General features: G+C 45.2%; 1 protein-coding gene across 5 annotated transcripts in view; it reads left to right on the top strand.

Annotated features, from left to right (window-relative positions):
- SLC39A5 (solute carrier family 39 member 5) overlaps positions 1-22,059 on the top strand; it is a 40,953-nt gene extending 18,894 nt beyond the window's left edge. For 4 of the 5 annotated variants that reach the window (XM_077328570.1, XM_077328569.1, XM_077328573.1 and 1 more), the window contains 10 exons: positions 4,120-4,548; positions 6,626-6,842; positions 8,364-8,541; positions 10,799-10,968; positions 13,432-13,584; positions 16,916-16,997; positions 17,306-17,557; positions 18,424-18,504; positions 19,442-19,632; positions 21,004-22,059. In XM_077328570.1, the coding sequence (XP_077184685.1) occupies positions 4,130-4,548; positions 6,626-6,842; positions 8,364-8,541; positions 10,799-10,968; positions 13,432-13,584; positions 16,916-16,997; positions 17,306-17,557; positions 18,424-18,504; positions 19,442-19,632; positions 21,004-21,156 (1,896 nt within the window). In that variant the 5' untranslated portion in view covers positions 4,120-4,129 and the 3' untranslated portion in view covers positions 21,157-22,059. Of the gene's footprint in view, positions 1-1,531; positions 1,640-4,119; positions 4,549-6,625; positions 6,843-8,363; positions 8,542-10,798; positions 10,969-13,431; positions 13,585-16,915; positions 16,998-17,305; positions 17,558-18,423; positions 18,505-19,441; positions 19,633-21,003 lie in introns of all 5 variants that reach the window. The other variant, XM_077328572.1, reaches the window with a different exon arrangement.
- The last annotated feature ends 1,819 nt before the right edge of the window (positions 22,060-23,878 follow it).

Here is a 23,878-nt window from a genome sequence, read left to right as displayed (position 1 = left end):
AACAGGCTGATATGGCTGCAGTGGGGAACAGGCTCTGCAGGGTTGTTGTAAGGATCAGTGAGATATTCTATGTGATGTGCAATGTGAATGCTGTAATCTTTCCCTAGTGATGGCATATTAGGGCCAACTCTTCTTCTTCTGTATTTAAAGCATCTGTTACGACAGTCTTCAGCTATCTGATTGGATGTTGCATATCACCTATGGTCAGACCCTGGGACTTTTTGCTCTTGAAACCCATGGAAGAGAAATTTGGGGGAGCACTTTCATTGGGCAGCAGTTTGCAACTGGCATAATAACCATTGCAAGAGATAAAGGGGATGGCAGATGGTCTCCCGCCTCTTATAGTGACTGAGAGTGGGCAAGTTTGGCTTCTTCTCCCTCCTGACGCAGTCATGTCACAGAAGGATCCATAAACCTGATGTAATAGAGCCAGGTTAGGGGAGAAACTCCTTGCTCCCACTTCGCTTACGGAGGGGCTATGGCTCAGTGATAGAGCATCTGTTTTGTATGCTGAAGGTTCTGGATTAAACCACTGACAGTTCCAGTTAAAAGGATCAGCAGGTGAAGAGCAAGACCTCTGCCTGAGACCTTTTCATCTACTCTTCAAAGAACAGAGGTCTGACTTACAAGGCAGCTTCATGTGCACATATTAATGAGGCAGCTTCATGTGCGCATATTAATGAGGCAGCATCATGTGCACATACGGGCTCACGGATCCTGGCAATAAAATCAGAGTCCAGTGGCACCTTTAAGACAAAAAAAGATTTATTCAAGGTGTGAGCTTTCGAGTGCAAGCACTCTTCGTCAGACCTGGCAAGTACTTATTGTTATGCAGGAAAATCGCATCAGGCTGGATATGGGTCCTGAGCTGTCCCTGTGAGAGAATCCCTCCGGCTTCTCTCTGGAACAGAAGTCTGGGATAACTTTGATGGTGGAAAGCGCCATCAGGTTGCAACCAACTTATGGCAACCCGGTAGTGTTCTCCCCTTCTTTCCACGGGGTTTTTGTACACGCACCGACTTCATGGGCCCATGTCAGAATTTCTTGGCAGCCTGAAAGAAGGGGACTATTATCTGATAAATGGACATTTTCCATCTGGTCCATTTCAGTTGATTTTGTCATCCTAAAAAACAAGTTCCTATATTTTGTTTATTTTACTGGCTGATTTGTATATTTTGCATTTTATAAGTATATGTGTATCAAAAATTAGACCTCTGAAGAAGACCCAGTGAGAGTTGAAAAGCATCAGGTTTTGTATGGTACACATGGTATTGTTGGCCTATGGGCTTTGTGTGTGTTTTTAACCTTAATTTTTTTTTTGCTCAAAAGCTGTGTGCAATAAATATTTATATAATTTTATAACCTGCTGTCTAAATTGTACAGGCATCCAGCCTTTCGGGTCCTAGCTAATTCCAGTTAGCTTTTCTGTTTTCTACCCCATGTAATATTTATTCCCTCTTTATTTTTTATAACTTTACATGGACCAAAACTGGCTGGGGCTAATTTTAATGTTATCACTTTAAACTCAAAGGTGGTCACTAGCATCCCTTTCCAGATATTTGAAGCAAGGTAAGCAGGCAGTTGAACAAATCAGGAATGCTGACAAAACGGACAAAGTTTTTTGTGTCCTGCTGTTCAGGTGAGAATCCTTCATGCTAAACCTGGCTACCTGTTCCTTAGGACTATAGGAGCATAAGAATAAATGATAAAGCTTGGCAAGTTTTGAACAAGAGTACAGTTAGAATGAAGGCATGCTGTGAACTTTGTAGCAAAAATGATTGCCAGATAATTATTTTATTTTGCCATCAAGTCACAGCCAACAATGGCAACTGATTAAGTGCTTATTGTCCTTCCCCCCCCTGCCCCCAAAAAGTTCCTGATTATGGAAAGCTTGTATGTCAGTTTAAGGATTAGGACATAGTTTCCCTGATGTGCTAGCTTTCTGTATGAAGGGAGACACATACATCGGTTCCAATAATGCCCACAGAATGCTGCTCCTGGGAAATAGAGGATCATACAAAATTATATGAGGGGATTGAGTCTGATTCAAATGAACACATTTATCCTTGCTTTGTGGAAACATAAAGGCATACTTGGATTAGTTAACTTCACTAATTTACCTAAAAAGCAAGGGTCTGATTGACCCAAATTCCTTTTGTTATTGGATGCATTCAGAATTAGATCTATGGCTTCTGCTTGGTGCAATAGAATAGAAGGGGAAAATACAGACAATTCTATTTCTAATACAGCATATTTTCTAGGTTTATGCCAATGATGTTTCTCCAGTGAACAACAATATTTTGCATAATAGAACTAGGCCACAATTCTCCAATTTTTCCACTATAAAATATATAGTAAAGTCTTGGTCCTCTTTAAACATTTAATTTATATATGTGTGAGTATAGATATATATGTGAATAAGAGAGAGCATTCTTTAATGCTCCCAAATTGTCTCCGATGTTAACTGTTATGATCTGTTCTGTTCTGTTCTTACTGTTAAAAATGGTTTAATGTATGTTCTGTTTTACTGGTTTCTATGTACACTGCCCCAAGACATCACAGAGAGGGGTGGTATATAAATGGAATGAACGAACGAATGAATAAGAGAGAATAATAAATATTTCCAAAGTGAATGCCAAAAGCCTGGCCGAGACTTACCTCAGCCGAACATTGACGCGGCGGAGGGCTTGCTGGGAGGAAGAAACGACCACCCAGAGGCCCTCTAGTGTGCACGCTGATGGAACGCAGCATGCACACAGCGTTAAGGGCAGGGCGGGACCCAGGGCAACTATTTAAGTCGCCACCTGCGTGGGTCTCACCCTCTTCGCCAGAGACAATAATACATATTTGTAGTCCACTAGGCACAGTTGCTGGCAATGAGTGGGGCGGGGGGACAGGAAGAGGCAGATTGGCCACAACAGCATACTAGAGGCGCACTTCTGACAAATACCAAAACTAAAATCACATTGCTGGCATGACGTCAGGTTGACACCCTACCATTCAGTAAATCCATGGAGCTTTGCCCCAATCCTAGAGCGGGGGTAGTCAAACTGCGGCCCTCCAGATGTCCATGGACTACAATTCCCAGGAGCCCCTGCCAGCATTCGCCAGCGAATGCTGGCAAGGGCTCCTGGGAATTGTAGTCCATGGACATCTGGAGGGCTGCAGTTCGACTACCCCTGTCCTAGAGAATCACCTTGTTGACAAAATGCTGTCACTTTTCATATTCACCAGAAGTGACATTGCCGACTCTGGGTTGAGGAATCCCTGGAGATTTCAGGGCGGAGGCTGGGGTTTGGCGAGGGGAGATGCCTCAGTAAGGTATAATACCATAGAGCCCCCCCCAGGTGGCAAACAAAGAGAAATGCTGGGTGACAGGAATTGCTAATAACAATAAACATCAAATAATTCATAAACTTGTCACAGTTTCTTCCTTCGATGAAAATATTTAATCGATAGCAAAATTTGCTTGAAGAACTTAAAACCTTTCAGTCTGTATGTTCTTCAGTTCAGTTCAATATCAAAGTAAATAAAAAACAGGTCTTCCTAAACAGTCTCGTTCCCTCTGTCAAAATGTCTTCCTGCACGACTGTTAAACTGCAGCCCTTTTCCTGCCTAAAATTACCCCCCTGAACAGCTCGGTTTTACATAGTATGTGAAATGGGGAGCCAAAGGAGCTTACATTGTTCACACCCATTTTATTCTCACAGCAGTCAAGTGAGGCAGGGTTCGGCTGAGAGTGTGTGACTGAACCAAGGTCACCTAGTGAGCTTCCGTGTCAGTGTGGAGATTTGAACTTGGGTGTCTCAATCTTAGTTTTGATGGGTAGGGAGCGCGGAGTTTGAGGAGGGGATGGAGCTCAGTGGGGGTGTGATATCAATTTGAAAACTTCAATTTCTCTTAGACCTTGTGGCATACCCTGGAGTCCCTCTCCAAAGATGCTGTTTCCTCTGGGGCACTGAACACTGTAGCCTGGAGGTCAGTTGTAATTCCAGGGAAAAGCCCAGGCTGCACTCAGAGATCAGCAAGCCTACCTGTCTCTCGCTTTGAGAACCATACCACCACTATGCAGGCTGTGCACCCTCATCAGAGCTCTGTGCTATGTTCTTTCCATTGCAGGCCCCTGTTAATGGACCAGAGAGCACTGTGGTTCCTTCTAGCTGGTGCATGGGGGGTCCTGCTATCCCTGAAGAGTGTATATAGCTTTGTGCCGGATGATCCTCCCAACTTTCTCTTTGATGGAGTTATGCAGGGCCTGCCTGAAGATGCCGCTCAGGAGCAGGGTTATTATCTGCAACAGCTTTTTGGGCAATACGGGGAGAATGGCACCCTGTCCTTCGAGGGCCTGACACGCCTGCTGCTTAGCCTGGGACTAGGGAAGGTGCAGGTGGTAGCCATTGAGCATGATGCACTGGGCCATGGCCACGTCTCCCATCTGGACATCCTGGAGGTCCAAGAGAACAAACACTTGCACTTCCATTCATCACTGGAGCATGTCCACACGACTGATCATAGAAGCAAGGTTCAAGCGGAGGGTGTTACCCCCAGGTAATCTGTCTGCTTTCAGAAGTACATGATTATCAATCATGCCCGCTTTTGTTGAGAAAGTTGGGTGGATTGACGCAGATTTTCATCTTGATTTGCAGCCAATCTCTTGCAAGGCGGGTCTTGTGTATCTAATTTGCTTGCAGCCAAATCAAAATCTCACAAGAAGGTACTGCTTTGAGTCAATAATTCAGATTTTGCTAATGGGATTGTACAAACAGATCTGTTAGTTTTGCAAGTCAACTCGCTAAGGACCTCTCTTTGTTCTACCTGACTCAGCTATTGCCCCTCCCCCAAATTTTAATTAGCCTGGCGTAATTAAATATGAAAACATTTTATCACTATCAGAATGAAAGCAAATCTGGAGAAGCTAGATGACATAAAGGAGAAAATAGTTTACCCTTTAAACGCATTGGAACATAAGAACATACAAGAAACCATGTTGGATCAGGCTAGTAGCCCATCCAGTCCAATACTCTGTGTCTCACAGCAGCCAAAACTCAGGTGCCTTCAGGAAGTTCATCCGTGGGGCCAGAACTCCAGAAGCCCAGAACTGTGGCCCCTTCAAGCACCAAGAACACAGAGCATCTGAACCCCAGAGAGAGCTTTCCATCTAGACCTTGTGACTAACAGATGTCTATCCAGTCTCTTCTTGAAGCTGATTCTGCTTGTAGCACCACCACTTTCTATAGCAGTGAATTCCATGTGTTAATCACTCTTTGATTAATCACTCTTCCTTTTATTCTAAGCTTACCGCTCATTAATTTCACGGAGTGCCCACGAGTTCTTTTTGCACCTCCTTAGCCCATGTTTTCTGCATCCTACATTTCCGCATCCTACCTTTCAGCAATTTTTCCCCTTCGAATCTAGACTCTCAATTTCAAGGTGAGGAATTCCTGAATTTGCATTAATGTTCTCACCCCGGCATCATTTTGAGTCATCCTTTTGGTATAGTCATGGTTCTGCGTTAACCATGCTGACTGCCTTCTCGCCCCCACCAAAGTTGTCCCCAACCATCTGTCTATAAACGCAAACAAACATCTTGTTGATCACATTAAGATCAGCCCAACAGAGCCTGTCAAGGAGCCGATCCTGCAGGGAGAATTCTCCCAGCGGGACCACCTCCATTGTTACCCTGATGAAAACAACCTTTTTGTGTTTCTGTGTGTGTGTGTGTCTTGCCAGTACAAGTACGTTGCTATTTGTGTGGATTAAAAAAAGAGAGAGAGAGAGAGAGCCCTTTTAATGGTGGAAATGGAGGCAAGCTGCAGTTTCAGAGGTTTAGGGGCCTTGAAATGGACACTAGGAAGGAACCACTAGTGGCAGGAATCCAAATGGAAGCCGCCAGCATTTCCCCCTTTTTTTGGTGGGGGTAGGGCAGACTTTGCAAGTACTTTGCAACGTTGCTGGGCATGCACACAGGAAAAGCTCTATTAATGATGAAGTGCATGATGGGAGTACAGACCCCATTTAAAGTAAACGCAGAACTCATAAAGTGGGTCTGATCCTTGCTTAGAAGCCCTATTCTAAGGTGACCAGATTTTAATATTGGTAAAGCGGGACACCATTGACCGGGTGGGGGGGTCTTGATTTAAAATGTGGTCTATATGGAGCAACAAAGAGTTTCATAGAATGCATAGAACGCAAAAATAGTATTGTAATATATATTTTAAAATTTCAACATATAAGTACAATTTGCCAGGTACCCCCAGATGTCCCTCCAAAAGTGGGACAATCTGGTCACCTTACCCTATTCTGGACCAAGTGCCATAAACGGGAAATATAAGATGGGGCTTCAACTTGTAACGCAAGGTAAGACTGTCCTGTGAAAATGGTCACTGCTTCCTCCTCATAAACCATCTTTTAATCCACTAGAGGACGTGTCCTCTTGCTTATTCCATGACAGCTGCCTTTCCTTTAGTGAGGGATTTTATCCAGAGCTTTCTGTCATATTGTCTTCAGGATGGTGGGGGCCTGAAGATTAAGGTACTTGCTAACAAACTGTTTAATCAGGCTTAATGGCTTCTGAACTGTAACCGCAAATTGTTCCTTGGGAATGATTGTTTTGCTTCTTCTTCAGGAATGGGCTTTCTCAGACAGACCACTTTATGCCAGAATCAGTACCTCCTGCACTCCCTGGTAGCAGCCATATCACCAAATCAAGCTCCTGGCAAACAACAGAGTATTCTGGGAAGGGCGAACCTCCCTTCGCGTCTCCCCCTGGACATTCTGACCTAAATCTTCTGGAGAGGGTCCTTGCCCTGGATCATTCCATATATAACCACCTGCATGAGGATGTAAGTCTGTCCATCACATTTGTATCATACATATGCAGATTTCATTTCATTTTACAGTTATGTCTCTAAGGAAATTGATACGTAAATGTGTTTTATAATCAGTTCACGTTATAGAATCATAGAATCATAGAGTTGGAAGGGGCCATACAGGCCATCTAGTCTAACCCCCTGCTCAACGCAGGATCAGACCTAATCATCCTAAAGCATCCAAGGAAAGTGTGTATCCAACCTTTGCTTGAAGACTGCCAGTGAGGGGGAGCTCACCACCTCCTTAGGCAGCCTATTCCACTGCTGAACTACTCTGACTGTAGTTTTTTTCCTGATATCTAGCCTATATCGTTGCACTTGTAGTTTAAACCCATTACTACATGTCCTCTCCTCTGCAGCCAACAGAAACAGCATCCTGCCCTCCTCCAAGTGACAACCTTTCAAATACTTAAAGAGGGCTATCATGTCCCCTCTCAACCTCCTTTTCTCCAGGCTGAACATTCCCAAGTCCCTCAACCTATCTTCATAGGGCTTGGTCCCTATGGTGCAACTTCATGAAAATAAAGGTGGTTATTTGATTTCTGCAACTGGTAGCCTAGTTGTAAGCGGGTTTTCATTGTCTATGCTGCTCACAATGGACCGACAGGATGCTTTCTCTGTTCCTACCTGGAGGTTGGCAACTCTACAGGTCCTAGTCTGCCATTCAAACCTCTACATTGCACTGGCTCACTAATTCTTGCATTCATGGCAAAAGGATCATTGGAGGCAGTGCAAGGGCTGCAGGGTGGTGAGAGGTGCCAGGGTTCTGAAAGACTGCTTGGAGGTCCTGTCCTCTCATCCTGGACATGTGGCTACTGGCGCAAGGGTGGCCAAACAGTGGCTCTCTGCATGTCCATGGACTACAATGCCCATGAGCTCCTGCCAGCATGCGCTGGCTGGGGCTCATGGGAATTGTAGTCCATGGATATCTGGAGAGCCACAGTTTGGCTACCTTGGAGTAAGGAATGAGCCTTGATATTTTCATGTTCTAGAGCAGTGGTCCCCAACCCCTGGCTCGGGGATTGGTACCAGTCCATGGATCGGTTGGTACCGGGCCGCGGTTCTTCCTTGTCCTCCTCCCTGGCTGCTGCCTGGGGGGCTGCCCTGCCACTCTGCCACCAGCTCACCTTTGGTGCTCTCCAGCAGCCGCCAGGGCTGGAGATCCTCCTTGGTGTGGCACTGCGCAGCTGCTGCTGGCAGCACCCCCCAGTGGGCGGCGGGAAGTCAGGGGTGCCAGCAGGAAAGCAAGCGGAGCCCCCCTCCCCCAGGCCTCAGTAAAATTGTCAAGCGTTGACTGGTGATAAAAAGGTTGGGGTCCACAGTTCTAGAGATAAGCCTTGCCACTCACTAAACAGAACTGGATCTGCTTTTTTCCTTATTTTTGAACTGGCTTTGTTACTCAATGCAATAATGACTGGATTTCTAGGCCTGACTATATCACATTCACTTCCACCCTTCTCTTTTGTTTTCCCCCTGTGTTTCAATTGTCTGCAGTGCCTCAATGTATCACAGCTGTTGGTGAATTTTGGTTTGGATCCTGTCTCCAAGATCACTCCAGAGCAGTTCACTCTGCTGTGTCCAGCTTTGCTCTACCAGATTGATAGCCGGGTCTGCATCCAGCATTATGATGAGGCAGTGTCTCCTGGCATGATGGGAAGCTCCCTCTGGCCTGGTAACTCATGCTGCTTCCCCCAAAATGTGGCCCACAAAATAGTCTATGGCACCTTTGTCCTAATCCCCTATAATATACCAACTTGGAGTTCTTGGCAGGGCTGGGCCAGTTACATGTGTCTGTAAGGATGGACTCTGGCATACAAAGATTTTGATTTTTTGACAAGGAACACCAAGCTTCTAATCCTTGTGACCAAAAAATGTGGAAACCAGAGTTTTTGGGGACTGGACAAGGTATTCTAAACTTAAATAAGAATGCTTTGTTGTCTACATTTTAATTTATGCTTTCCCTATTGCTAGCTGCGCCTTGACCTGGATATTCTAGGCTCTCCCAATTTCACATTGAAAGTTAAGTATTTGGATGAGAGACCTTGAAGGAATACCAAGGTCGTGAGGTGGGGGCAGGCAATGGCAAACTGCCTCTGAATGTCTCTTACCATGAAAACTATATCAGGTGTGGTCATAAGTCAGCTGTGATTTGACAAAACAAAAAAAGGGGGTGGTGCCTGCCCTTTGTCCCTCCTGCCTCCAGATGGTCCTTTCCCTCCAATTTCCATCTCCTTTCCTCTGTTTACTGCTCCTTTGCTTTCTGGAACATTATCAGCCCTGTGGAGAGGCACATCTGGGGAGCTGATAAAATTAAATATTTACTTGGGTTATGTAATAAATTTCTGTTAGCTTTTCTTGGCAAAGGTTCTAGGATGTGTTGAGGGAAAGCATGCATTTTATTTCTTTTAAAATGTATACCTTGGAACAAGGACACATGAGTGCCATGGCAACCAAGATACTTATGTCAATGTTCTTGAAATTTGAAGGCATTCAGAACTATAAGCCTAGGAGATTTCAAGGGAACATTTTCCCAGCTAAGAAGTCTATTAACCAATAGAATGGTCAGTACATAAACATATATTCTGCCAGAAAGAAGGGGGTATGGGCAGCGTTCTTCAACAGGTGAAGCTGCCGTGTTCACAGGTAGAGTTTCAGAAACATTAGTCCTTTTAAAAAGAAATCCAGATATGCCTATCACTCTACAGAAGCAGGACTAATAGTTGCTTTTAAGGTGAACCCCTCATTATTATTATTATTATTATTATTATTATTATTATTATTATTATTATTATTATTATTATTAGATTTATAGCCCGCCACTCCCTTGCGGCTCGTGGCGGGTAACAATATCACAAATCCCCATTAAAACCCCATAAAACAATAATAACATTGCCAATATTGCAATATAACAAACATCTTTAAATGAACAGGAACTTCCTTAAGATACTCCTTCCCATTCTCCCCATTAATTGGGCTGCCATGGTCAGTCGATAGAAACAGGTGATTTTTGTTTTTAGGATCCCTTGAGCGATGATAACAGTGATGGTGATTTTGAAAAATCCACACTTAATCAGGGGAATCTTCAGTGAGCACAACTGGACAAGTCCCATGGGCAGAGTTTGGAACATTAGAATGGCAGGGGAGAGTCTTGCCACTGATTTTATTGCAAACTAGAAATGGTAAAACCAAACTTAAACTGTTTATAAATGGGATCTATCACACCACGTTTTTAAAAAAAGTGTTCTGCTGCACAGTGTCCCCACGGGCTGCACACCAGCTATGGCCCAACATCTGACCTGAGTTTCCAAAGAAAGGGCAGAATATAAATTCCCATGGAAAATACAAAATAAACATTTCCCAGGTGGTACGGCATGAGCAATTGCATCTCTCTGGGACCACAAGCCTTGCTGTACTTTGAAAGAAGCTTCCTCTCCAGTCCACCTCTGCAGAAGCCGATTTCTAGGAACCTTCCTGGGTCTGACCCCAGCATGCCCCTTCTTCCCTACTCATCAGCCATCACAGCTCATCCACAAACCTCTGCCTTCCCCGCCTCCCACACGCACACGTGTTCTTTCTTTGCGCTTGTGGTCATCAGGGATTTGCCACTTTAAATCTCCCTTTCAACATTCCCATTGCTTTTGGGACCCTTGTTTTGGGAAATCCCAAGCAGAGATGTTGTTAATGATCTGTCAGAGATCTGTTGTTAAGAATCCTTGCAGGGCTGTTTGTGATCTTGCTGCTTTAGGGGGAGGAAACAGACCCTCAGTACCCAGAGGGAGGAAGTTCTGCTGCCTTTGAGACATGCAAAGAAGTACGCAGGGCCCGGGGGCCCAGGATATGCCTGGGTTGCAAAACGTAGCCATGCACATTGTCGCTTTGGGTGCTTGTGTCCCCACTCTCAGCTTGTTCCTGCTGTCTGTTTCCCACAGGCCTGGGCTGGGGATTTGCAGCCATCACCCTGACCAGTTTGCCTTCAGCACTAGCCCTTGTCCTTGTCCCTCTCCTCAGCGGCGAAGTCTTCCAATCCCTTCTCAGTTTTCTGGTGGCGCTGGCTGTGGGGACCCTGTGTGGAGACGCTCTGCTGCACCTCTGGCCACACGTACGTACTGCTTCCCTTGCACGTGAGCGTGTGATTCTTATGGCTTTTGGAAGAGAAAGTGAAAGGGAAGCATTTGGAAGGAGCCTTTGACCAGCATCTGGGTGCTTCCACATGATGATGACGCCCCATTGTACAGTTATTGCCATTGTGATTGCAGAGGCCTTTGCAGAGGCCATGGGGGTAGCCTCAATGTTCTCCTTGGCGTTCCATTGTTCCTGACAGTGAAAAAAAAGAAGAGGGGGTTTTCATACCCTGCTTTCCAGTGGTCAAAGGAGTCTCAAAGTGGCTTGCAATCCCCTTCCCTTCCTCTCCCCGTAACAATAGATTCAAATGGGTAGCCATGCTGGACTGAAGTAGCACAATAAAATCAGAGTCCAGTAGCACCTTTAAGACCAACAAAGATTTATTCAGGGTGTGAGCTTTTGAGTCAAGCGGTCTTCATCAGACTATGAACTTCTTACATGACAGGGAATATATAGCAAAAATTTTCACATTAGTAAACTGTGTCACACAGATCTAGCAAATATATAGCAAAAATTAATTCTGTTACATTAGTAGACTGTGTCACACAACCAAATACAGCCAATGATAATTCTTTGTCAAAACAGCCAATCAATCCCCTGGAATTCAGTTGTCGTTTACAAAAACACTGCCTGTATCAGTGACTCTGATTTTATTACTCTCCCCATAACAGACACCCAGTGAGGTAGGTGGGGCTGAGAGAACCCTGACAGAACCCTGACAGAACTGCTGTGAGAACAGCCCTAACAGGACTCTGACTAGCCTGGGCAGAGTCTGCACTTACTTTTTTTATTCCATTGTCAATCCTGTTGAATTCAGATCGCTTTGAACTCGAGTCTTCCTCTCCCCCCCCCCTCCCCATTGAAACAGGAAAGTCTTCTGCACGTGGTTAGGGAGGCTCAGAAGAGGGGCGGCGGCAAATGGAGACTCTTTCTTTGTTTTCTTGGGGGGGGGGAGAGGATCCAAGAAGTCAGAGGAGGGAGGAAAAAAATCCTTTCTTTTCTTGAAGGGGGGGAACGAAGAAGGCACAAATTAGGGGCTTCTTCTTTGAGGCAGGCTTGTCACATGACCACCTGTAGCCAATCACAGGTCCTCTACCATGGAGGAGAGCCCAGATTCAAAACAATGCGATTTTCTGAATATATTCAGGATTAAAAGCAGTCTCAGATATGGCAGAATAAAGGTAGGGTCACTCTGGATCAATCCTTGCTGCAGTAGGAAAATTTAAATCGCCCAACATCCAAACGGAATGCCAAACGGCATTCTGTGTAGAGGGCAGGGACTGAATCGATCTGGGGTTGGAATAAAAGCTCCGTGCAGTTAACACCCTAAGGTCACCCAGGTGGCTGCATATGGAGGAGTGGGGAATCAAATTTGACATGACAGCAGTCTTAGTTTTGGTCATTTGTTTAAGGATCGTTTCACCAGGCTTGGATGTTATTGGAACCGATTCCACATGGAGGCATACAACACAGGCCGCCTCCTGCTTGCAAACGCATGATAGGAAACCGCACATTTGCACACTTCCTGACGGGAGACCCCTCCTGCATTATCCCACCACCTCATTGTGGCTTTTTGACTCCCAAAGAGGCGGCAGGGAAGCAGGAAGTGTGGACAACCCACTCTTCGGGTTGTCAATCAACACAAGCCACAAGACCTTCTGTGCCAGAATGCCAAAAGTTCCTGTGGACTTTAAAAGGTTGGGGACCTTTGCATTGGCCCCTTTATTGCAGAAATATGCCATTGTCCTTGTATCTCCACAACAAAGATGCCAGAGACTCTAAAAACATGAAAGCTGGGAGTTCAGTGAACTTGATGGACAGGTTTATTATATGCCAACTGTTGATTTAAAAAGCCATCTTTGGGGTCAGGTGGGGAAATGGTTGCTAAAGTAGGGAGGAAACTCTTTCCAACCTGAAATGACCACAGGAAGTCATTATTTGTCCAATGAGAAAACTGGAATGCACCCCCATTGGTAGAAATAAGACAGGCGAAAACCCATCTGTGAGAGCTGGGCTTCCAAAAAGGATACAAAAGATGGGCAGTGAGTAGCTGCTGTTCTCCCTACCCCCAACACCACCAGTCCTACCACCTGAAGCTGCTTCTTCCCAGGTAATCTTTCTTCCAGTTGTGCTCTGGCACCTTTACACATTATATTAGGGGTGAATGTTGTTCTGCTGCCCTGTTTGTGATCTTCCTGGAAAGTCTGGAGGGAGTGGACCTTTGAATACCAGGGCTTGGCAACTGAATGGCCACTTTGTGAAGCAAGATGCTGAACTAGATGGACCGTTGGTATTATCCAGTAGGACTCTTCTTATCTTCTCATGCCTTGTTAGCTACATCATGCTGGTCTAGATGGAGCTTTGGTCTGATCCAGCCAGAAATCTTGGGATATTCTTTTTTATCAAAAGACTATTTTTCTCTTGAACTGTTTTAATCCAGGCACAAGTCAGACCCCATGCTCCATTGCCCTTGAACCAAGAACTCTTAGCAGATGATGCAGTACTGAGGGGCCTGTGTGTGCTGGGAGGCATCTATCTCCTTTTCCTCATTGAGAATCTTATGGGAACACTGAGGAAAATTCACAGAAAGCAGGTAAGAAGTGCAGGGTCTTGGGCAGCTGAGATCCTAGCTTGGAGACTTAAAATGAAAGAAGCTGACAAACAACTGTCTCCTCTGTGTCTTTTAATAAATCATCAAAATGGAGACTGGTAAGCAAATGTTTTCATTCTTGAGAACTTCATCAGTGATTCCTTCATAAAAAGTATACGAAGTATTACAATTGTTACAATAAAAATCATTTCGAAACATGAAACAAAAAGATCCTCCGTTCTATTTACATTGATTCAAAGGATTCTCATCATTGGGGAATCGACCAGGCTGACGAGTCTTTGGCTTGGAGAATTGAACAAAGATTTCAGCACCATGTTTTACAAACAAAAGTTGCTCTTCCCATCCATAGTTTTCTATGCTGAGCTGGGAAATCTCATATTTGTTTGTTTGGGTTTGGGGAAGAAGGTTCAGCTGCACATGACAGAGGCTGTTTCCACACAGGGGCTCCTCTGCTTCTGAACCAGAAAAGGTTTGGGAAAGTGGGAAAGAGGGGAGAAGTGTTTACTGAACTGGTGGTGTTGGTAATGACTGGGGAAGGCACTGGCAAACCACCCCGTATTGAGTCTGCCATGAAAACGCTAGAGGGCGTCACCCCAAGCGTCAGACATGACCAGTGCTTGCACAGGGGATACCTTTACCTTTTAGTGGTGTTGGTAGGCTGTGTAAAAACTGAGTTGTCTTAACAAAATTAGTTGTAGTTGAGGAAAGCATATACTAGAACAAAATCTTATTCGTCTTCTCTGATGCCACAAGACTCCTGTTTGTTTTTGCTGTAGCAGGCTAGCGTGTCACATTGGGAATTTCTACAATCCCATAGCTACCAGTGATCATCCAGCCAGCCCTAGCTCAGCTGCCCAAAGTGGCAGCAACCAGCACTGAATTTGCAAAATCTCCACATGGCTTGCTGGTGTTGTGTGCTGGATCATTATGGCTGACATGCGTAGTGAATTAAATGCGCACATGCCAGCCTCTAAGCCTGAAATAACATATAAAGCTCTGGAAACTTAAAAGACACTTGTTAAATCAGACATTTTGCATGACCATCGATAATACAGAAACCCAGAACAACATGCAGTCAGAATTGATTTTCTGTTTTTCGTACATACATTAACTGCAGGAGAAAGATGGAAAAACATATGAAAGGGCATTGTAATACGTTTGTTTCAGACAACAGTACATTTTACACAGCTGACCATCACCACCAGAGGGAGCCAACTCACATTCCATGCTGCTGTTATTCAACAGTACCACAACCCCCACATAGTCCTTCACTGCTACCTTTAGAGAGATTAAAAAACCCCAGCATCTCCATGTACCAGCATTACAACCAGAGCCAAAGAGAGTCTTATTTAATGAGGACCATGGCTTAAGATCCAAAATCAAGCAGGTTTATGTATAAATAACAACTCCTTGAACAAATCTATATACCTAAAGAGTGATTCATACTTCTGACAACATGCTGAACGTTCCAAAGACTCCAATTGGTGGAATCTTCCCGCCCACCCACCCCCCCAAGGCCAATTGCTGCTCTTGCTCAGGATTCCGGACCCCCTCCCTTCCCTTCAGGCCTACCGTGAAGGAAGCCTCTAACAGCCCCTGAGGGAGAGGTGCATTTCCAAGAGCAACACAGGGGAGTCTGTGGGCACGGGAGTGCTTTCCTTTTGAGGGGGGAAAGCTTTCTCCTTCTGCCTAACTGCTGGCTGACAGGGAGGCCACAGAAAAGCCCCTTAAAATACTGCTGTGGCCAGCCTCGCTGCTCAAGGGCAGATGCAGCCAAGCCATGCATGTCTCTTCTCCACAGCTCTCTGAACATTTGAGGCCTACCACGCAAGGATTGTTGTGCAGATGAAACTGGATGCTGTTGTGAAGGTTCTTTTGCCTCCTGTTTGATCTGCACAACAACCCTGTGCAGTAGACTTCAAGTATTTCATCTCCATAACAACCTGTGTGGGAGGCCTTAAATGTTTCTTCTGCACAACAACCCTTTCCACCCTCCAAAGCTGCCATTTTCACCTGGGGAGCTGATCTTTATAATCTGGAGATGAGCTGTAATTCCAGATCTCCAGGCCCCACCTGGATGTTGGCTACCCCTGGACTGAAAATATTCCTTGAGGTTTGGAGGTGGGTCCTCAAAATGTTACAATGTCTCAGACTCCACCCTCCAAAGCTGCCATTTTCACCTGCGTTTGCGCGCGAGGGTGCCCAGGCCTCCCTCTCCTCCCCCCTTGCAGACCAGTCCCCGGCCTGAAAAAGGTTGAGGGCTGCTGCTATAGAGTGATTCTCTCCAACGCAGCCATTTTTTGCCTGGGGAGGGATCTTTGTAGTCTGGAGATGAGCAGCAATTCCAAGAGATCTCCAGGCCCCACCTGGAGCTTGCCTGTCCCTGATCTGGAAATATTCCTGGAGGCTTGGAGGTGGGGCCTCAAAAGTGTATAATGCCTCTGCAACCACTTAACCAGCCACCAAGCACCCCCTGACCTATTTCAGGTCAAGAGAACATTGCAGAGAGGAGGTAAGGTTGCCAGACTGGTGTAGGTTCATGTTCTTGAATTCCACACTTTCTAGATGTGCATAAACCTGACAAAGGTCAAGACTGCTGTGCACAGAGAGACCTCCTCTTAGGGTTGCCAGCTTCCAAGTGAGGCACTAAATCTACACCCAACCATGAGCTAGCGCCCATTACATTACAGAGCACAACGGTCTTTACTGCTAGTCTGCTATAAAATAAAACACTATATATATGTTGTATAGCTTTAGCTACAGATAGCTGTTAGGAGTAACTCCTGTGGTTGCTGAAAATAGAAACCGCGACTTACCCCAGCTTGCCCTTATTGCCAATAGGAGGGTTTATCCAATTTATGCTTGTTTTGGCTACTGACAAAGAGCACTGGAACCAGGTGTTAAATACCAAATCCCTGCCTAGTATCTTTGTTACATTATGTGAACATCTCTGCAAATATTTTTGTTCATGAGCAATGGTTTATCAGAGTGATTTGGAACCAAGAAATGCAACATAAATATATTTAGCATTTTATTTTATAGTATATTTGTTCATTGAGTTGTTATTATTTATACAGGGACCTGCTTGTTTTTGGATACTTTTGTGGTTTAAGATGTCTGTGGTTTCCAAAATGTCTACACTCAGAGCATAGTTTTCAAGGCAACCCATTCCGTCAAAGATCTTCTTTAGATTGAAGGATTTCTGAAAGCCACATTCAGTTATATGAGGCACTTGTCTGATGAATAACCACTTCTGTGCCAGAATCATCATCTCTCACCTAGGCCTAAGACCTACGTTTTCCTTCTTCTAAAGGGCACGGCTGGAAAGCCATCTCATCGGTCTCCTGTGAAGATGGAGGAGAGCAGCCATGCTGGAGTTAGAGCAACATCTCATGGTAAGTCATGGAGTCTGTTTTGCTGCCTGCTTTTCATTCTTTTTAGTATCAAGCCTCCTTCGTTTACACTACATTTCATTAAGGGCTATTTTGTGTCCCATTCAGATGCAGGGGTGGATCTAAGTGTGCCAAATGGGTCCCCACAGAAGTGGGCAAACTGCAGAAACAAGTTCTACAATAAACTGAAATAAAAAGTATACCGTGTGGACAAGAAAGTGTCCATGCCGTGCATGGCAATTTTCTTGTGGTTTTGGTGGGGTACAGTGGACAAGGTCTACTGATGTTACTCTGCTTATTTTGGGTTCCAGGTGCTGAATCTGAGAGTCTGACAATGCCTGAAGGAGAACCCAGGAATCCCTCCAGTGAAGTCCAGGATTGTGCTGTCCAAGTCCACAACTTGGAAGAATATGAGGCAAACTTGGAGAGGCAGGCAGCAGAACAGCATCACCATGGACATTCCCACAGCCCATCTGGCAACCTCAGGGCTGGGATTGCAGACATAGCATGGATGGTCATTCTAGGGGATGGGATACACAATTTCACAGATGGGCTGGCCATTGGTAAGGAGTTCTTAACAAAGGATTCTTAACAAAGGCTTAATGCATTAGGCTTATTCTGGCATCATATGGAAGAAAATAATCCAAACTTCGTAATATAAACAAATGTAAATATTCTGTGTCTCATGGTGTTCTATATGCTTATAATAAAATAAAAATTCCCAACCTTTGTAGGAAGTCAGCCTAAATTCTGGGCACAGCTACCCAAAAAGACCACTTTAAAGAGATCTGAAAGTGGTCTGTGAGAGACACTGCTTGCCTGTGGTGTGCACATACAGGATTCGTTCATCCTTGTTTCACTTCATGTCAAGCAGATTACGTAGGCTTTGGAAGAAACGCAAAACGCATTGCAGGGTTTTGTAGAGCGGTAGGAGTGTGCCCATGACAACCAGAGATCTCTCTTTTAAATTGGCTTCAACTCTCTGGGAAGCTCTTTAGTTGTAAAGTCCTGTTGGAAACCTGGGATTAAGATGTAGAGACCTTTGTGAGAAGGTCTCTTCAGCTCTTGCGATGACACATACCGATTCTGCTGCACCAACTGCCTTGTATTATTTAGTGTGATTGCAGTCCTTATGTTTTGCCCCTAGGAAGACATTTTGATATTTGGGGTGGCACAGTGGTGGGGTTCATAAAATAATTTGGTTATGCCCCATGAGCTAGAAAGGAAGTTGCACAAGACCCTTCTCTGTCACACATTTTCAGGGTGACCTGTCCAAGGCTCCTTGCATATAATCATAAGGAGACAAGCGACTCAGAAAGCCATCAAGTTGGACCATCATAAAACAAGATTAAGTTGCATGGTTCAGGTTGCCAAAAATTGAAGACAGACAGCCTTCGGGTTACACTAATCTGGAATTTTTCCCCTCTAGGAGCTGCCTTCTCTGATGGAATCTCTAGTGGTTTAAGTACCACGGTGGCTGTATTCTGCCATGAACTGCCCCATGAACTTGGTAAGTGTGAGAAATGGGGAAAAAAAACAGTCCTCAGTGCAACATCCATCCACAAGCCCCTCAGATTCCGTATCTCCTTCTGTCAGCAGTTCAAAACCTTTTTGCCTCCAGAATTTCCAACCATTGGATGACTGATATTGTTTCAAATCCTCCTATTTAATTTTGTGAACATTTATTTATCTTGCAAGTCACCTTGAGTACAAATTTTTCTGCTCACCAAACTATTAAATAAGATAATAATAATATTAACCTGTCAACATACAGGGCTTACTTGTACCTGTAGCAGCATGGCTACTGTTTGATTCCAGACAGGCCAATGTAGGTGGAAATTTTTACACGTATCCAAACAGGTAAGAGAATAACTGCAGCCTCTTGGTCATACCGAGACAGGTCCAAGATAAAAGGAACAGAGACCCAAGAACACCAAGTTCTCTGAATCCACTTTCTCTACTCCTTTCTTCATTTTATAAATCTCTATCATGCCCTCCCTTAGGCATCTTGTTCTTCTGAACTGAAAACCCCCAAACCTTCCACTATACCAGAAAAGTATTCCAAAGCCTTAATAATCTAGTTTACGGTGACCATATTTTAACATTGGTAAAGTGGGACACCATTGACCGATGGGGGGGGGAGCGGTTCTTGATTAAAATTTGGTCTATATGGAGCAACAAACATTTTCATAGAACGCAAAAATAGTATTGTAATAAATATTTTTTTAATTTCAACATAAGTACAATTTGCCAGGTGCCCCCAGATGTCCCTCCAAAACTGGGACAATCTGGTCACCTTAATCTAGTTGCCTCTTCTGTCTTTTTGCATTTGAGAGAGAGAGAGAGAGAGAGAGAGAGAGAGAGAGAGAGAGAGAGAGAATGGTTTTGTGCATCCCAGCCTTGAAAGATGTGGTCCTTATGCTTCTGGTATTCTCTGTCTTCTGCAGGAGACTGTGCGGTCCTGCTCCAGGCAGGCATTCCTCTAAGGCGAGTGTTGCTCTTCAACCTGCTCTCTGCTTTCCTGGCCTACTGTGGTGCAGTCGTGGGGTCAATTGTCAGCAAGAGCACTTCCGACGTCGCCTCGTGGATCTTTGCTATCACGGCTGGCATTTTCTTGTATGTGGCCCTGGTGGACATGGTAAGGACTACTACCTCTTTCCCATCATCTGCCTTTTCAGTCTCACGAGGGCTGTTGTGGATGAAATAGAAGAGGGGGTTGTGAAGAAAAGGTAGGAGAAAAGTGTACATAGAGACGAGACCAAGGCAGGAAATTAGGAAATGCCATGGTAGGATCAAGCTTTGACAGCCAGATGAGCCATTTTGTGGGTTTTCAATTTTTTTAAAGAAGAGTGACTGTAGTGTTTTCACAGCTGCTCTTTTCTAGGCTGGCTTGATTGCGTCAGATATCAGAAGCTAAGCAGAGTCAGCCTTGGTTAGTGCTTGGATGGGAGAGCACCAAGGAAGTCCAGTTTGCTGCACAGACAATGGCAAACCACCATTAAACATCTCTTGCCTTCAGAACCCCACACTATGACAGCACTTCCCACCCACACAACGTTGTGTGTGAAAAAGGCATCAACCTAGGCCAGAGAGAAGAGGAAGGAAATCCTAGATGTCTTCCCAGCCAGTGGAAGTAACATGGCCTACCAAGAACTTTCCAATGGCTCACCTCCCTCCATACATCACCAAGTATGGGTGGATGGGCTGGTTGCCTCATTGTGACCTACCTTATATCCAGATTCTAAAAACATATTCAAATCTCAGAAAGCTCATTGGGTGGCTTTTCAGCCAGTCATACCTCTGCCTACTCTCATTTCCTGGTCTGGTACAAAGTATACATTCTGCCTTGAGCTTCTTAAAGGGGAGGTTTACATTAACTAAAGTCTGAAAACACTCTTTTGGACTCTGCAGGGTTTTCTCCCTGTAAAATGTGTAAAGGTAAAGGTTAAGGTATCCCCTGTGGAAGCACTGGGTCATGTCTGACCCTTGGGGTGACGCCGTCTAGTGTTTTTATGTCAGACTCAATATGGGGTGGTTTGCCATTCCCTTCCCCAGTCATTACCGTTTATCCCCCAGCAAGCTGGGTACTCATTTTACTGACCTCGGAAGGATGGAAGGCTGAGTCAACCTTGAGCCGGCTGCTGGGATTGAACTCCCAGCCTCATGGGCAAAGCTTTCAGACTGCATGTCTGCTGCCTTACCACTCTGCACCACAAGAGGCTCTTTGTAAAATGTATAGGTTCAGGCTAAAAACCAAGCAGAAAGGAGAAGCATGTACTCCATGTTGCAGAGTGGAAAGAGACATTATTTCTGACAGGAGAGTGAAGTGACACCCCAAAGCCTCCGTTCCTAAAAGGCCCAGGGATTCAGGTAGCCAAAAGACTGTGATGCAGTGAAGACAACTGTACAATCTGCTTATTATTGTTTTCAATGACAAATCTCCTTTAACCTGCAGGCTGCTTTATTGTGGCTCCAATGGGCCTAACAGACTCTCTGTGCTTTTTTTAAGCTGCCCGAGATGCTGCAGAGGCACTCTCCCAGGGGGAAAAGAGGCTCCTTCATACCATTTGTCCTCCAGAACCTGGGCTTCCTTCTGGGAGGAGCCCTTATGCTTTGCATTGCCATCTTTGAAGGCCAGATCAGTTTCCACGTGGATGGGTAGCACTTTTGCAACATGCGGCACCCAGCTACGAAGAATGAAATCGTGGCCCACTCCAGTACAGCCTCTACTTCCCACAGCATCCTGAGGGCTGAGGAAATGGACTGTATTTTTCCAAGAGAATGTCCATTTGATGGGGAAACGCAAGAACAGATGCACCAGCAATGCATTATTTTATCTTCCCACCACAGTTGGCAGCAAACCAATGGTATACCTTCTAGTACGTTTCCCATGAATGGTGGTCAGTTATGGACACTGGTACCCGAGTACATCGAAACACCTTGTACTGTATAAACGGTAAGGGTAAAGGTATCCCCTGTGCAAGCACCGAGTCATGTCTGACCCTTGGGCTGACGCCCTCCAGCGTTTTCATGGCAGACTCAATACGGGGTGGTTTGCCAGTGCCTTCCTCAGTCATTACTGTTTACCCCCCAGCAAGCTGGGTACTCATTTCACCGACCTCGGAAGGATGGAAGGCTGAGTCAACCTTGAGCCGGCTGCTGGGATTGAACTCCCAGCCTCATGGGCAGAGCTTTCAGACTGCATGTCTGCTGCCTTACCACTCTGCGCCACAAGAGGCCCATGTATAAACGGTAGTAGTGGCAAATTGCTTGAGGCACAAATTGTGTGCCTTTCGCAGAGCAAGGGGGGGAGGGGGGAGATGTAAGGCAGCAGCTGTCTTCTGGAGCAGCTCAGTTTGGATATAAATTGTAGGCTCCTATTGCACTTTAACAGAAAGTCTTTCAATGGGAGAAGTAACCATGACTCTTTTTTGGGAGGGGGGGGGATGCAAAAAACGTATCTGCGGCATGGCTGCGTTTTACAAGCTATCTGTATCATGGATGTAGTTTTGAAATTCATTCTCATTTAATCACATGTACCAATAAAGAGGAATGAGATTTTGAACACCTTCATTCACTTCAGGCATAGCTGCCACTGAATCAACAATCCCCTCCCAATAATGTAGTCATATTTGCTTTCCTCTAATATGAGAAAACCAGGATTCCTTAGGCAGGAAGAGCAGAGCTCACCCTTACCTTATGCTAAAAGAAAATGGTGGCTGCAGCTAGGCCTTCTTGAAGTTCTCCACCGTAAGGCTCTGAAGGCCTGATTTTATAAGGGTTGTTAGGGAAGCCATAGAACAATTCAAGCTGCACATCGGCAGCTTTTGCAGTGGCTCTCATAGCCTAGGACAAAGGTGGCCGGACTGTGGCTCTCCAGACATCCACAAACTACAAATACCATGATCCCTGCCACCACGCCCCTGGCATGCCCCTTGACCATACATTTTTTAAAGCTCTGGGAGAGTCCCAGAAAGGCTATTTCCCTGGTCTTCAGCACATGTAGAATTGATGGAAGGGGTGCAGGTCAGTGCTCAGTCACCCATTGTATTCAAGGCCCTCCTCACAAGTTTAGAGTAAGGCTCACAGATGTCTGCAACCAATTTTTAACAAGTTTTAACCTGGGCAAGGCCTATAGCCTTGGCTGTCACTGCTTGGTTAGCTCAAGACAAAGGGCACTGAATTCTTCAAATGGCAAAGTCTTCACCTTGTTGCACCACAGCTGGGTATTGGCACCTGAGATAAACAAGGGGATAAGTTTGACAGTGCCTCCCATGGTTCACACAGGGGAGGACAGGAAAAAAGGAAGGCGTGGCTCACACAAGTTTCTGGCATTGTTTGAACTAAGAATAGAGAGGTTAAGGACTTTGCCTGAGCCTCAGGTTATGTGAGAGAAAGCATATTAAGAAAACCATGGTGGGATAGTGGTTATATATGACAGGGGTAGTCAACCTGTGGTCCTCCAGATGTTCATGGACGACAATTCCCATAAGCTCCTGCCAGTGTTTGCTGGCAGGGGCTCATGGGAATTGTAGTCCATGAACATCTGCAAGACCACAGGTTGACTACCCCTCATATATGAGGCCTGGGCCCGGATTCCGATTCTGCCATGAAACTAACTGGGTGATGATCCTGTGACAGTCCCACTCAGCCTATGCAACTTATTGGGCTGTTATGAAAAGGAATCATATACATTGCTGAGCTCCTTGAAATAAGGACAAGTTACAAAGGTACTAGATATAGAGTACCGGACGGGGGAAAAGAAAGATTTGGGATTAGAGGTGAAGGCTAAATGGAGGATCCAGAAAAGGCACCAGGGAACCCGTGCCACCACGCTCTCTCGCTCTCAGTGAAAAGGAACAGGCAGGTGTGCAGATGCTCATTCCCCATGATCCAAGTGAGATTAAAAAAGGGCCACCACCACACACGAAACATACTTGGGCAACAGGGTTCAGGTTTTCTACCAGGAACAGTCCACCGAAATAGGAGACTAAAATACCTATGGAATGACCCTTAATACGGAAAAACATTACTAGACCTCACTGCCATTCATAGTGGACCGCAATCTTTTCCTGAAAAGGGAGTAGCAGTTAAAGTGGGATTACATTACATTTTTACAGGCTTCTGGAGATCAGAGCTATCCTAGACTGATATGTATCTTCCTTGACTTCAAAGCTCCCAAAATCTATAGTCTTGAAATAGTAACATTACTTTGCCTTACCAATGGTGAAGCATAGGGATAAGAAAATTATTTCTTAGGGTATCCACCACAGAGCGAGGTTGGAGAACAGGTTAGCTTTGGAGGGGATATAAGCAACCAGATTGTGTTGTTAGAAGCTGCCTGTCACTTCTGCCCTCTCTTCCCCCACATGTTTTATCAGAAA

Source organism: Paroedura picta, chromosome 3 (assembly GCF_049243985.1).
Source record: "Paroedura picta isolate Pp20150507F chromosome 3, Ppicta_v3.0, whole genome shotgun sequence".
Lineage (NCBI taxonomy): Eukaryota > Metazoa > Chordata > Lepidosauria > Squamata > Gekkonidae > Paroedura > Paroedura picta.
Note: the sequence above shows the minus strand (reverse complement) of the source record. Positions and strands in the feature narration are given on the sequence as shown.